General features: G+C 46.7%; 1 protein-coding gene across 5 annotated transcripts in view; it reads right to left on the minus strand.

The window, feature by feature from the left end:
• PTPN12 (protein tyrosine phosphatase non-receptor type 12) overlaps positions 1-15,645 on the minus strand; it is a 257,987-nt gene that overhangs the window by 99,707 nt on the left and 142,635 nt on the right. For all 5 annotated transcript variants that reach the window (XM_063926980.1, XM_063926978.1, XM_063926977.1 and 2 more), the window contains exon 4: positions 8,034-8,129. In XM_063926980.1, the coding sequence (XP_063783050.1) occupies positions 8,034-8,129 (96 nt within the window). The remainder of the gene's footprint in view (positions 1-8,033; positions 8,130-15,645) is intronic.

A 15,645-nucleotide genomic window follows, 5' to 3' on the forward strand; every position in this document is an offset into this window, starting at 1 on the left:
TTATGATGTATTTTATTAAACCAGTCTATAGCAGTATTCCAACGGTACAGCCTCTTGTCTTTCTACACTTTGCTCTGTAAATAGCTTAATCCACATTGGGAACTTTTCCGCAGCATACAGTCATATAGATAACTTTATGGGGGTAAATCCACTATTTTTCTGGTGACACTTTAGCCGATTACAGCGCTCATGTACCTGTTACTGGTAGTATGGTGGATCCCCCGTCTCTGCCGTCCTCGTTCCCCTCTGATAATGTCAGCCGCCTCCCAGAGCCGCGGTGATCCGTCGTTCTACACAGCTGGCAGTCTGTGGAACGCACCGCTCTGGCTTCCGGTTTCGCGGTTTCCGGCTTCCGGTGACGTTAGCCGGCGTGTGTGTGTGGTCCGTAGAAGATTCGGGCTCGTACTTGCTGTAGAACAGTGGTGCAGCTTCCAACGCGTTTCCCCCCTTAGGGGCTTCGTCAGGGATAGCTGCTTCCAAAATGTAGTCCTCTTTTAAAGGTTACATTAATTGATCCTAATTGCATAATTGCTTTTTTAACTCTTGTATGGCATAAAAAAATTTTCACATGTGTGAAAAAATCCATTCAGTCTGACATGAAAAATAGAAGAAGAGGAAAGAGAGAAGGAAAGTTAAAAAAGGGGGGGGGGGTGGACAAAAATGCACATGTGCATATATACGTCTGTACTCAGGAAAAATAGGGGTGCAATATTGTAACTGTTTTTATACTTTTTTTTTTTTTTTTTTTTTAATTTATTATAAAAAGGCAGCCAAGTCAAAATCTATATTAAGACCCTTGGGGATGATAGAATCAACTTGATAAATCCACTTTGCTTCCTCCTTAGATATTTCTGTTATTTTGTCGCCACCTCTCCAGTTGTTTTTAATCTTTTTTATCCCCATAAAATTCAATCCTTCAGGGTTGCTATTGTGATAGTTCTTGAAATGTACTGGGACGCTGTGTGTTTCTACATTATTTTTTATATTGCGTATATGTTCTGCAATTCGGCTTTTTAGGGGTCTGATGGTCCTGCCTACATATTGTTGCCCACAAGGGCATTCTAGTAGGTAAATAACCCCCTTTGTATCGCACGTAATTTCATCTTCTATTTTGAATTCCCTTCCATTGGTGTTCGAGGAGAAGGTTTGGATCCCTTTAGTGCTTGTGCTTTCTCACAAACTTGGATGAGCGAGGGAAGAAGAAAAAAGGGATTTCACCATTGTTTGAGATGCCAGAATTGTAAAAATTAAAAAAAGACAAGCACTAAAGGGATCCAAACCTTCTCCTCGAACACCAATGGAAGGGAATTCAAAATAGAAGATGAAATTACGTATATATGCACATGTGCACTTTTGTCCACCCCCCCCCCCCCTTTTTTAACTTTCCTTCTCTCTTTCCTCTTCTTCTATTTTTCATGTCAGACTGAATGGATTTTTTCACACATGTGAAAAAAATGTTATGCCATACAAGAGTTAAAAATGCAATTAGGATCAATTAATGTAACCTTTAAAAGAGGACTACATTTTGGAAGCAGCTATCCCTGACGAAGCCCCTAAGGGGGGAAACGCGTTGGAAGCTGCACCACTGTTCTACAGCAAGTACGAGCCCGAATCTTCTACGGACCACACACACACGCCGGCTAACGTCACCGGAAGCCGGAAACCGCGAAACCGGAAGCCAGAGCGGTGCGTTCCACAGACTGCCAGCTGTGTAGAACGACGGATCACCGCGGCTCTGGGAGGCGGCTGACATTATCAGAGGGGAACGAGGACGGCAGAGACGGGGGATCCACCATACTACCAGTAACAGGTACATGAGCGCTGTAATCGGCTAAAGTGTCACCAGAAAAATAGTGGATTTACCCCCATAAAGTTATCTATATGACTGTATGCTGCGGAAAAGTTCCCAATGTGGATTAAGCTATTTACAGAGCAAAGTGTAGAAAGACAAGAGGCTGTACCGTTGGAATACTGCTATAGACTGGTTTAATAAAATACATCATAAAGCCTATTTGGCTAAGGATACCAGGTCTCAGGACAATTTTTGCCGTTGAGGCATTGACTTTTAATTTTGAATTGGTTCATTACAGAGTGGACTATATCCATTGAATGAACTTATCATTTTTTAATTTAATTTTATGCTTATTAAACTATTTTTTAACTTGATATTAAATGTTATTTTCAGTCTGACATCAGTCTTTGTCTTTAAATGTTGCGCCAAGAATTCTGCATGTAATTTGAAGCAGGTGCACCCAACTTGTTGGGCGCATACAGGATAAATAGCGAGTCAGTCTTTCTGACTCCAGCTGTCCTGGAAACATAAATTTTCAGGGCCCTGACTACATCCAACAACTTGGAAGCCTCCAAGTCTGTAGTAGCCGCAGGCACCACGATAGGTTGGTTCAGATGAAAGGCTGACACCACCTTAGGGAGAAATTGGGGATGAGTCCTCAATTCTGCCCTATCCATATGGAAAATCAGATAAGGGCTTTTACATGACAAAGCCGCCAATTCTGATACACGCCTGGCCGAAGCCAAGGCCAACAACATGACCACTTTCCACGTGAGATATTTCAATTCCACGGTCTTAAGTGGCTCAAACCAATGTGACTTTAGGGAATCCAACACCACGTTGAGATCCCAAGGTGCCACTGGAGGCACAAAAGGGGGCTGAATATGCAGCACTCCCTTAACAAAAGTTTGAACTTCAGGTAGTGAAGCCAGTTCTCTCTGGAAGAAAATCGATAGAGCCGAAATCTGGACCTTAATGGAACCTAATTTTAGGCCCATAGTCACCCCTGACTGTAGAAAGTGTAGGAAACGGCCCAGCTGAAATTCTTCCGTTGGGGCCTTCCTGGCCTCACACCACGCAACATATTTACGCCATATGCGGTGATAATGGTTTGCCGTTACTTCTTTCCTAGCTTTAATCAGCGTAGGAATGACGTCCTCCGGAATGCCCTTTTCCTTCAGGATCCGGTGTTCAACCGCCATGCCGTCAAACGCAGCCGCGGTAAGTCTTGGAACAGACAGGGCCCCTGCTGCAGCAGGTCCTGTCTGAGCGGCAGAGGCCATGGGTCCTCTGAGATCATTTCTTGAAGTTCCGGGTACCAAGTTCTTCTTGGCCAATCCGGAACAATGAGTATAGTTCTTACTCCTCTTCTCCTTATTATCCTCAGTACCTTTGGTATGAGAGGAAGAGTAGGGAACACATAAACAGACCGGTACACCCACGGTGTCACTAGAGCGTCCACAGCTATCGCCTGCGGGACTCTTGACCTGGCGCAATACTTTTCTAGCTTTTTGTTTAGGCGGGACGCCATCATGTCCACCTGTGGCCTTTCCCAACGGTTTACAATCAGTTGGAAGACTTCTGGATGAAGTCCCCGCTCTCCCGGGTGGAGGTCGTGCCTGCTGAGGAAGTCTGCTTCCCAGTTGTCCACTCCCGGAATGAACACTGCTGACAGTGCTAACACGTGATTTTCCGCCCATCGGAGAATCCTTGTGGCTTCTGCCATCGCCGTCCTGCTTCTCGTGCCGCCTTGTCGGTTTACATGGGTGACCGCCGTGATGTTGTCTGACTGGATCAGTACCGGCTGGTGTTGAAGCAGGGGTTTTGCCTGACTTAGGGCATTGTAAATGGCCCTCAGTTCCAGAATATTTATGTGCAGGGAAGCCTCCTGACTTGACCAAAGTCCTTGGAAGTTTCTTCCCTGTGTGACTGCCCCCCAGCCTCGAAGGCTGGCATCCGTGGTCACCAGGACCCAGCCCTGTATGCCGAATCTGCGGCCCTCTTGAAGATGAGCACTCTGCAGCCACCACAGCAGAGACACCCTTGTCCTTGGAGACAGGGTTATCAGCCGATGCATCTGAAGATGCGATCCGGACCACTTGTCCAACAGGTCCCACTGAAAGGTTCTTGCATGGAACCTGCCGAATGGAATTGCTTCGTAGGAAGCTACCATCTTTCCCAGGATCCGCGTGCAGTGATGCACCGACACCTGTTTTGGTTTTAGGAGGCCTCTGACTAGAGATGACAGCTCCTTGGCCTTCTCCTCCGGGAGAAACACTTTTTTCTGTCCTGTGTCCAGAACCATCCCCAGGAACAGTAGACGTGTCGTAGGGACCAGCTGTGACTTTGGAATATTTAGAATCCAGCCGTGCTGTTGTAGCACCTCCCGAGATAGTGCTACCACGACCAACTGCTCTCTGGACCTCGCCTTTATCAGGAGATCGTCCAAGTACGGGATAATTAAAACTCCCTTCTTTCGAAGGAGTATCATCATTTCGGCCATTACCTTGGTAAAGACCCTCGGAGCCGTGGATAGACCGAACGGCAACGTCTGGAATTGGTAATGACAATCCTGTACCACAAATCTGAGGTACTCCTGGTGAGGATGGTAAATGGGGACATGCAGGTAAGCATCCTTGATGTCCAGTGATACCATGTAATCCCCCTCGTCCAGGCTTGCAATAACCGCCCTGAGCGATTCCATCTTGAACTTGAATTTTTTTATATAGGTGTTCAAGGATTTCAAATTTAAAATGGGTCTCACCGAACCGTCCGGTTTCGGTACCACAAACATTGTGGAATAGTAACCCCGTCCTTGCTGAAGTAGGGGCACCTTAACTAATACCTGTTGTGAATACAGCTTGTGAATTGCCTGTAACACTGCCTCCCTGCCTGAGGGAGTGGTTGGTAAGGCATATTTGAGGAAACGGCGGGGGGGAGACGTCTCGAATTCCAGCTTGTACCCCTGAGATACTACTTGAAAGATCCAGGGATCCACCCGTGAGCGAGCCCACTGATTGCTGAAATATTTGAGACGGGCCCCCACCGTACCTGGCTCCGCCTGTGGAGCCCCAGCTGTGGACTTAGAGGAAGCGGGGGAGGACTTTTGCTCCTGGGAACTGGCTGTATGCTGCAGCTTTTTCCCTCTACCTCTGCCTCTGGGCAGAAAGGACGCGCCCTTAACCCGCTTGCCCCTATTGGGCCGAAAGGACTGTACCTGATAATACGGTGCTTTCTTTGGCTGTGAGGGAACATGGGGTAAAAATGTAGACTTCCCAGCTGTTGCTGTGGAAACGAGGTCCGAGAGACCATCCCCGAACAACTCCTCACCCTTATAAGGCAGAACTTCCATGTGTCTTTTAGAATCTGCATCTCCTGTCCACTGCCGAGTCCATAACCCTCTCCTGGCAGAAATGGACATTGCACTTATTTTAGATGCCAGCCGGCAAATATCCCTCTGTGCATCCCTCATGTATAAAAGTGCATCTTTAATATGCTCTACGGTTAGCAATATAGTGTCCCTGTCTAGGGTAGCAATATTTTCCGACAGGGAATCTGACCACGCAGCGGCAGCACTGCACATCCATGCTGAAGCAATAGCTGGTCTCAGTATAACACCTGTGTGTGTATATATAGACTTCAGGATAGCCTCCTGCTTTCTATCAGCAGATTCCTTCAGGGCGGCCGTATCCGGAGACGGTAGTGCCACCTTCTTTGACAAGCGTGTGAGCGCTTTATCCACCCTAGGGGATGTTTCCCAACGTGACCTATCCTCTGGCGGGAAAGGGTACGCCATTAGTAACCTCTTAGAAATTACCAGTTTCTTATCAGGGGAAGCCCACGCTTCTTCACACACTTCATTTAACTCCTCAGATGGAGGAAAAGCTACTGGTAGTTATTTCTCTCCAAACATAATACCCTTTTTTGTGGTACCGGGGGTAACATCAGAAATGTGCAACACATTTTTCATTGCCTCAATCATGTAACGTGTGGCCCTACTGGAAGTTACATTCGTCTCATAGTCGTCGACACTGGAGTCAGTATCCGTGTCGACATCTGTGTCTGCCATCTGAGGTAGCGGGCGTTTTAGAGCCCCTGATGGCTTTTGAGACGCCTGGGCAGGCACAGGCTGAGAAGCCGGCTGTCCCACATTTGGTATGTCGTCAAACCTTTTATGCAAGGAGTCGACACTGTCGCGTAATTCCTTCCACAGCACCATCCACTCAGGTGTCGACCCCGCAGGGGGTGACATCACATTTATCGGCATCTGCTCCGCCTCCACATAAGCCTCCTCATCGAACATGTCGACAGTCGTACCGACACACCGCATACACACAGGGAATGCTCTGACAGAGGACAGGACCCCACAAAGCCCTTTGGGGAGACAGAGAGAGTATGCCAGCACACACCAGAGCGCTATATAACACAGGGATCCCACTTTAAATGAGTGTTTTTCCCTTATAGCTGCTTATATTATATATACTGCGCCTAAAGTTAGTGCCCCCCCTCTCTTTTTTACCCTTATGTAGCTTGACACTGCAGGGGAGAGCCAGGGAGCGTCCTTCCAGCGGAGCCGTGAGGGAAAAATGGCGCCAGTGTGCTGAGGGAGATGGCCCCGCCCCTTTTCCGGCGGACTTCTCCCGCTTTTTCTGGAATTCTGGCAGGGGTATTTTTACACCTATATAGCCTTCCTGACTATATATGGTGTAGATTTGCCAGCCAAGGTGTCTTATATTGCCCTCGGGGCGCTCCCCCCCCCCCCCCCCCCAAGCGCCCTGCACCCATCAGTGACCGGAGTGTGAGGTGTGCATGAGGAGCAATAGCGCACAGCTACAGTGCTGTGCGCTACCTTGTTGAAGACAGAAGTCTTCTGCCGCCGATTTTCAGGAACACTTCTTGCTTCTGGCTCTGTAAGGGGGCCGGCGGCGCGGCTCCGGGACCGAACAGCGAGGTCAGGTCCTGTGGTCGATCCCTCTGGAGCTAATGGTGTCCAGTAGCCTAAGAAGCCCAAGCTACCACCAGTTAGGTAGGTTCGCTTCTTCTCCCCTTAGTCCCTCGTTGCAGTGAGTCTGTTGCCAGCAGATCTCACTGTAAAATAAAAAACCTAAATATACTTTCTTTCTAGGAGCTCAGGAGAGCCCCTAGTGTGCATCCAGCTCAGCCGGGCACAAGATTCTAACTGGAGTCTGGAGGAGGGCCATAGTGGGAGGAGCCAGTGCACACCAGTAGTCTAAAGCTTTCTTTTAGTTGTGCCCAGTCTCCTGCGGAGCCGCTATTCCCCATGGTCCTTACGGAGTCCCAGCATCCACTTAGGACGTCAGAGAAATAATGCAATACAGTAGTGGCCCAATCTCAAACCATGCAGTAGTGTTCCCAACTCATTAGGTGAAAATGGATAAAAACCTCTCTTCTTCAGAAATGATCTTTTACCAAACCCGATAAAGTTTTTTTAATTATTTATTTTTTATTTCTTTGGCATCTAGAACATAAACATCAACACCAATTTAAGCATTTGTCATGTAGGGTAGTAAAAATAATTGAACTGTGCTAGGGTAACAAGTAAATTAAACGTCAGCAAAGAATTTTAATATGACAGCTGATAAAGACGTAAATGCATGTTCTATGTTGCATTATTATGAACATCATGGGCGATTGTGTTTCCTTACTGTGTAGGACAATGCTCCAACTTGCTTGTTATGCAGCACTCAACAACTAAATCATGTGCGGCTCATTCCTTCACATGCCCCATGGGCTTCAGAAATGTTAGTGCAGCTGTACATCTGGGTGTTTACATCTCAAGTGGGGCCGAGGCGGCTTTGAGTGGAAGCCCCAGGGTCCCACTCCTCTATTTTATGGATGGTGTTCACCTCACAAGGCAGGGTGGGGGCGCGGCCGAACCTGCCCTTCTTCTGTTGCTCCAGTGCATTCTCTCAGTGTATGTGTCTGTGCGCACCCCAGAGAATGACAGAGGACAAGACACAAATCACTGATTACAAAATGAGCAGGGCGCAATTCACAATACCCAAAAATGGACAGGGCACGTCGTTCTGTTAATACATAATAGGGGGAACACTACAAAACGTAACATTTTAGCTGTACAACATAAGATGAAAGACACTGAATACAGTTAGCCTTACACCTTTAACAAAGCTCCAAGAAAGTTATCCTCATGACACCATGGTACGTGATAGAAATTAAAATGAATCACACATGCATATTAAGAAACCAAGAACAAACTTACAACAACGTTATATTCCCAGATCATTCTCCAGAAATCAATTACAGTATTTGCTAAAGGCCCCTGGGTTGCTATGTATGCTTCAGGCCCATTTACACCCTGAAAAAGAAAGGGAAAAAAATTGTGAAAAACAGGACGCTTAATAATTCAACTGATTATACATTATACATAAGGTAACAATATATCCGAGATTGATCAGTAAACATTCAAAACTAGACTTACAACTGAAGGGCTTAGATCCTCTGCAGTATAGAAGGACAGAGCAGTTACACGTGTTTTTAACTAATTAACTAATACTGTACATGTACATTTTTTAACAGTACAAAGGTTATTACAAGAAAAAAACAAAACAGTTTAATAAGTTATGTTACACAAAGCAACGAGCAAGCATAGATTGTCTAGTCCTAAACATTGGTATTCCCAGCCTGTTTTAAGCATTTAAAAAAAGGTCTTTAAATGCATTTCTCAGCTCTAAAATGACAAAATGCTGAATAATCTTGTTGTGGCTCGCTTTACTTCAATCCAAGTACATGGCATATCATTTTTGTGGCTGGTACAAGGAACAACTTGGTTACTGCAGTTACAGCAGTAAAAACAATCAATAGGATGGTGCAAGTTTCCCAATGACATAAGCCAAGAACAAACCTTGAAAGTTTCACTTTACCCATGTCCATTAACAGTGCCAGGACTACACATAGGAACATGGATTTCTGCATTTGGGGGGGGGGGGGGTCATTTAGGTGCGGTTCGTTTAGGCATGACTGTTGCTTCCTTGGAATCAACAGTGATAGTGCTGCATGTAGATCCTGCTACACTAGTGATCGAGCTGCATCAGATGAAACCACTTACCATCAGGCGGCTTACGGCAGGAAATCTCTGTCCTACGACTCTTCCCACCCTCAAAACGGCGGCAACACACCTCCGTTTTCACAAACGGAGGCAGCCGCAACCCACTCCCCACCCCTGAAACAGCAGACTGCTAATCAAAGATGGTCTTATGCAAGGCTGCATCCTATACCGCAGAACCCATTACCCATTTGCGCATGCGTACAATGGGTCCATCACATGTGCAAAGTGCCAAAAATCGGTAATTTGTGCAGATGGTAGCAGGAGCAACTGCACCTGAATGACCTCCCTGGTTCTAAACCACACATTTTATACCTACTGTAGTACAATCTGGATTACCATACTGGAAATAACATGTATTGATCAGAAGCCTTTATTTATGCATATCCTAAATGGAAGTAAAATACTACATAGGCCTACATACACCTATAGCAACACGGCATCTGAAGAGAGCAAATCTTGCTCTGGTAAAAGAGCATGTTCTGAAGGATCATGTCACAATGGAGACCAAGGAACTGAAGGGAAAGGAAGAAAGAAAATACAATTTCTGTCCAGAACATTGTAGACCATCTTCACCAGTGGCCACACAAAAAGCAATTCCTATAAAGAAAAGTATATAAAGGGACTTTTTAGAAGCAAAGTACACCAGACCAATGGTTTAAAAACTCTTCTTACCACTACCAATTTCTTAAAGGCTCTAAAAATGATAGGCAGAGTCAAGGTCAATATACCCTGTATATAACAGAACAAAATGAAAATTAGAGGTGAACTGCTTCAGCATGGCCATAGCAGTGCTATTTCCAACAATTCCAGGAGTTTTCCTGCCTATGAGACAGCAAACATAACTAAACCACCATGTTAGGCAGTCTACCGCTCCTTGTGCTTCAATATTGATTTCTGGGATTCACAGATGCCAGCATCCCAGGAAAAGCCTGTCTTCAGATTACCCTGACTGGAGGGCGTTTAAGCTTCACATGCCAACTGCTAGGCTAACTACAGAGTCCAAAAAGGACAAAATACTCCAATGCAAAAAAGAGTGTGACCCTGGGCTACCAAGATTCCATCTTCATCAGCTGGAATAATTGTGACCCATGAGAAGGCTGGAAGGATAAGTGGTGGGTATACTGGCTGAATCAATCTAAAAATCACATGAGAAAGGCTGTAGCTGGCACAGAATCCTCAAGACTGAAAGACACTTCAATTACACAGATGCTTCTGTTGTACCAGCCCTCCTGCAGTGTTCTGGCTAACTCATATGTACATTGTCAAGTGGATCCTTCATCAGGGGTTCCCCCTTTGAAAACTCATGCTCATTTGCATATCACTGTGATCATCTAATAATATCAGAAATCATGTTTAAGTGACCACTGATTAGAAATCACAGGATTACAATTTTGAACAGACCCCAAGACACTCTGGCGAGTCACTCAGGAACACCATTGAGGCTGCAGAGTTGTGCAGCATTGTCCAACTGCTCAACTTATATAATGTACTACAAAAACAGGTAAATCAAAGGAACAGTGGAGTTGTTAGAAGGTGAAACAGCAAGTTCTTGTTTTCCAGTGCTTTGCCTGCTATGGGTTACATATAACCTAGTTATATGGTATGAATATGCTGGGCATTGCTTTAAGTTTAGCCTATAAGCAAGCAATGAGTGCTGTGCCTTTCTTCCCTTTGCCTTATTTTCAGTTCTTCAGACTCATCCATGCCCTTAATGATTTCAGACCAAGCCACCTAACATTAAATCACACCTTAATTTTCAGAACAGCATTACCACTGATTACAATAGACAAGAGGACTTTCAGAGATGTAGGGAAAAAAGGAGAGAGAAAATAAGAATTTACTTACCGATAATTCTATTTCTCATAGTCCGTAGTGGATGCTGGGGACTCCGTAAGGACCATGGGGAATAGCGGCTCCGCAGGAGACTAGGCACATCTAAAGAAAGCTTTAGGACTAACTGGTGTGCACTGGCTCCTCCCCCTATGACCCTCCTCCAAGCCTCAGTTAGGATACTGTGCCCGGACGAGCGTACACAATAAGGAAGGATTTTGAATCCCGGGTAAGACTCATACCAGCCACACCAATCACACCGTATAACTTGTGATCTGAACCCAGTTAACAGTATGATAACAGAGGAGCCTCTGAAAAGATGGCTCCCAACAATAATAACCCGATTTTTGTAACAATAACTATGTACAAGTATTGCAGACAATCCGCACTTGGGATGGGCGCCCAGCATCCACTACGGACTATGAGAAATAGAATTATCGGTAAGTAAATTCTTATTTTCTCTAACGTCCTAAGTGGATGCTGGGGACTCCGTAAGGACCATGGGGATTATACCAAAGCTCCCAAACGGGCGGGAGAGTGCGGATGACTCTGCAGCACCGAATGAGAGAACTCCAGGTCCTCCTCAGCCAGGGTATCAAATTTGTAGAATTTAGCAAACGTGTTTGCCCCTGACCAAGTAGCTGCTCGGCAAAGTTGTAAAGCCGAGACCCCTCGTGCAGCCGCCCAAGATGAACCCACTTTCCTTGTGGAACGGGCTTTTACAGATTTTAGCTGTGGCAGGCCTGCCACAGAATGTGCAAGCTGAATTGTACTACAAATCCAACGAGCAATAGTCTGCTTAGAAGCAGGAGCACCCAGCTTGTTGGGTGCATACCGGATAAACAGCGAGTCAGATTTCCTGACTCCAGCCGTCCTGGAAATATTTTCAGGGCCCTGACAACATCCAGCAACTTGGATTCCTCCAAGTCCCTAGTAGCCGCAGGCACCACAATAGGTTGGTTCAGGTGAAAACGCTGGAACCACCTTAGGGAGAAACTGAGGACGAGTCCTCAATTCCGCCCTGTCCGAATGGAAAATCAGATAAGGGCTTTTACAGGATAAGGCCGCCAATTCTGACACGCGCCTGGCCCAGGCCAGGGCCAACAGCATGACCACTTTCCATGTGAGATATTTTAACTCCACAGATTTAAGTGGTTCAAACCAATGTGACTTTTTGGAACCCAAACTACATTGAGATCCCAAATTGCCACTGGAGGCACAAAAGGAGGCTGTATATGCAGTACCCCTTTTACAAACGTCTAAACTTCAGGGACTGAAGCTAGTTCTTTTTTGGAAGAAAATTGACAGGGCCGAAATCTGAACCTTAATGGACCCCAATTTCAGGCCCATAGACACTCCTGTTTGCAGGAAATGTAGGAATCGACCCAGTTGAATTTCCTCCGTCGGGCCTTACTGGCCTCGCACTACGCAACATATTTTCGCCAATTGCGGTGATAATGTTTTTGCGGTTACATCCTTCCTGGCTTTAGATCAGGATATGGATGACTTCATTCGGAATGCCTTTTTTTTCCTTCAGGATCCGGTGTTCAACCGGCATGCCGTCAAACGCAGCCGCGGTAAGTCTTGGAACAGACAGGGTCCTTGCTGGAGCAGGTCCCTTCTTAGAGGTAGAGGCCACGGATCCTCCGTGAGCATCTCTTGAAGTTCCGGTTACCAAGTCCTTCTTGGCCAATCCGGAGCCATGAATATAGTGCTTTCTCCTCTCCATCTTATCAATCTCAGTACCTTGGGTATGAGAGGCAGAGGAGGGAACACATACACTGACTGGTACACCCACGGTGTTACCAGAGCGTCTACAACTATTGCCTGAGGGTCTCTTGACCTGGCGCAATACCTGTCGAGTTTTTTAATCATGTGGACGACTTCTGGGTGAAGTCCCCACTCTCCCGGGTGGAGGTCGTGCTGAGGAAGTCTGCTTCCCAGTTGTCCACTCCCGGAATGAATACTGCCGACAGTGCTATCACATGATTTTCCGCCCAGCGAAGAATCCCTGCAGCTTCTGCCATTGCCCTCCTGCTTCTTGTGCCACCCTGTCTGTTTACGTGGGTGACTGCCATGATGTTGTCCGACTGGATCAACACCGGCTGACCTTGAAGCAGAGGTCTTGCTAAGCTTAGAGCATTGTAAATGGCCCTTAGCTTCAGGATATTTATGTGAAGTGATGTATCCAGGCTTGACCCTAAGCCCTGGATATTCCTTCCCTGTGTGACTGCTCCCCAGCCTCGCAGGCTGGCATCCGTGGTCACCAGGACCCAGTCCTGAATGCTGAATCTGCGGCCCTCTAGAAGATGAGCACTCTGCAACCACCACAGGATGGATACCCTTGTCTTTGGTGACAGGGTTATCCGCTGATGCATCTGAAAATGCGACCCGGACCATTTGTCCAGTAGGTTCCACTGGAAAGTTCTTGCGTGGAATCTAACGAATGGGATTGCTTCGTAGGAAGCCACCATTTTTACCCAGAACCCTTGTGCATTGATGCACTGAGATTTGGTTCGGTTTTAGGAGGTTCCTGACTAGCTCGGATAACTCCCTGGCTTTCTCTTCCGGGAGAAACACCTTTTTTCTGGACTGTGTCCAGGAACATCCCTAGGAAACAGAAGACAAGTCGTCGGAACCAGCTGCGATTTTGGAATATTGAGAATCCAATCGTGCTGCCGCAACACTACCTGAGATAGTGCTACACCGACTTCCAACTGTTCCCTGGATCTTACCCTTATCAGGGAATCGTCCAAGTAAGGGATAACTAAAATTTCCTTCCTTCGAAGGGATATCAATTCGGCCATTACCTTGGTAAAGACCCGGGGTGCCGTGGACCATCCCTACGGCAGCGTCTGAACTGATAGTGACAGTTCTGTATCATAACCTGAGGTACCCTTGGTGAGAAGGGTAAATTTTGACATGAAGGTAAGCATCCTTGATGTCCCGAGACATCATGTAGTCCCCTTCTTCCAGGTTCGCAATCACTGCTCTGAGTGACTCAATCTTGAATTTGAACCTCTGTATGTAAGTGTTCAAAGATTTTAGATTTAGAATCGGTCTCACCGAGCCGTCTGGCTTCGGTACCACAATAGTGTGGAATAATACCCCGTTCCCTGTTGCAGGAGGGGTACCTTGATTATCACCTGCTGGGAATACAGCTTGTGAATGGCTTCCAAAACTGCCTCCCTGTCAGAGGGGGACGTCGGTAAAGCCGACTTTTGGAAACGGCGAGGGGGAGACGTCTCGAATTCCAATATGTACCCTTGAGATATTACCTGAAGGATCCAGGGGTCTACTTGCGAGTGAGCCCACTGCGCACTGAAATTCATTGAGAACGGGCCCCCACCGTGCCTGAGCTTGTAAGGCCCTAGCGTCATACTGAGGGCTTGGCAGAGGCGGGAAAGGGTTTCTGTTCCTGGGAACTGGCTAATCTCTTCAGCCTTTTTCCTCTTCCTCTGTCACGAGCAGAAAAGAGGAACCTTTTGTCCGCTTGCCAACAAAGGACTGCGCCTGATAATACGGCGTCTTATTTTGAGAGGCGACCTGGGGTACAAACGTGGATTTTCCAGTTGTTGCCGTGGCCACCAGGTCTAAAAGACCGACCCCAAATGTCCCTTTTCAAAGGCAATACTTCCAAATGCCGTTTGGAATCCGCATCACCTGACCATTTTACTGGTAGAATTGGACAAACGCACTTATACTTGATGCCAGTCGGCAAATATTCCGCTGTGCATCATGCATATATAGAAATGCATCTTTTAAATGCTCTATAGGCAATAATATACTATCCTTATCTAGGATATCAATATTTCCAGTCAGGGAATCCGACCATGCCAACCCAGCACTGCACCTCCAGGCTGAGGCGATTGCTGGTCGCAGTATAACACCAGTATGTGTGTGAATACATTATTGGATACCCTCCTGCTTTCTATCAGCAGGATCCTTAAGGGCGGCCATCTCATGAGAGGGTAGAGCCCTTGTTCTTACAAGCGTGTGAGCGCCTTATCCCCCCTAGGGGGTGTTTCCCAACGCACCCTAACCTCTGGCGGGAAGGGTATACAGCCAATACTTTTTAAGAAATTATCAATTGTTATCGGGGGGAAACCCACGCATCATCACACACCTCATTTTATTTCTCAGATTCAAGAAAACTACAGGTAGTTTTTCCCTCACCGAACATAATACCCCTTTTTGGTGGTACTCGTATTATCAGACATGTATAAAACATTTTCCATTGTCTCAATCATGTAACGTGTGGCCCTACTGGAAATCACGGTTGTCTCTTCACCGTCGACACAGGAGTCAGTATCCGTGTCGGCGTCTGTATCTGCCATCTGAGGTAACGGGCGCTTTAGAGCCCCTGACGGCCTATGAGACGTCTGGACAGGCACAAGCTGAGTAGCCGGCTGTCTCATGTCAACCACTGTTTTTTTATACAGAGCTGACACGGTCACGTAATTTTCAACAGTACATCCACTCAGGTGTCGACCCCCTAGGTGGTGACATCACTGTTACAGACACTCTGCTCCGTCTCCGCATCATTTTTCTCCTCATACATGTCGACACAAACGTACCGACACACAGCACACACACAGGGAATGCTCTGATAGAGGACAGGACCCCACTAGCCCTTTGGGGAGACAGAGGGAGAGTATGCCAGCACACACCAGAGCGCTATATATATATACAGGGATAACCTTATATAAGTGTTTTTCCCCTTATAGCTGCTGTATGTTTTAATACTGCGCCTAATTAGTGCCCCCCTCTCTTTTTTTAACCCTTTCTGTAGTGTAGTGACTGCAGGGAAGAGACCGGGAGCTTCCCTCCAACTGAGCTGTGAGGGAAAATGGTGCCAGTGTGCTGAGGAGATAGGCTCCGCCCCCTTTTCGGCGGCCTTATCACCCGTTTTTCTGTATATTTTGGCAGGGGTTAA

Source organism: Pseudophryne corroboree, chromosome 6 (genome assembly GCF_028390025.1).
Source record: "Pseudophryne corroboree isolate aPseCor3 chromosome 6, aPseCor3.hap2, whole genome shotgun sequence".
NCBI classification, from domain to species: domain Eukaryota; kingdom Metazoa; phylum Chordata; class Amphibia; order Anura; family Myobatrachidae; genus Pseudophryne; species Pseudophryne corroboree.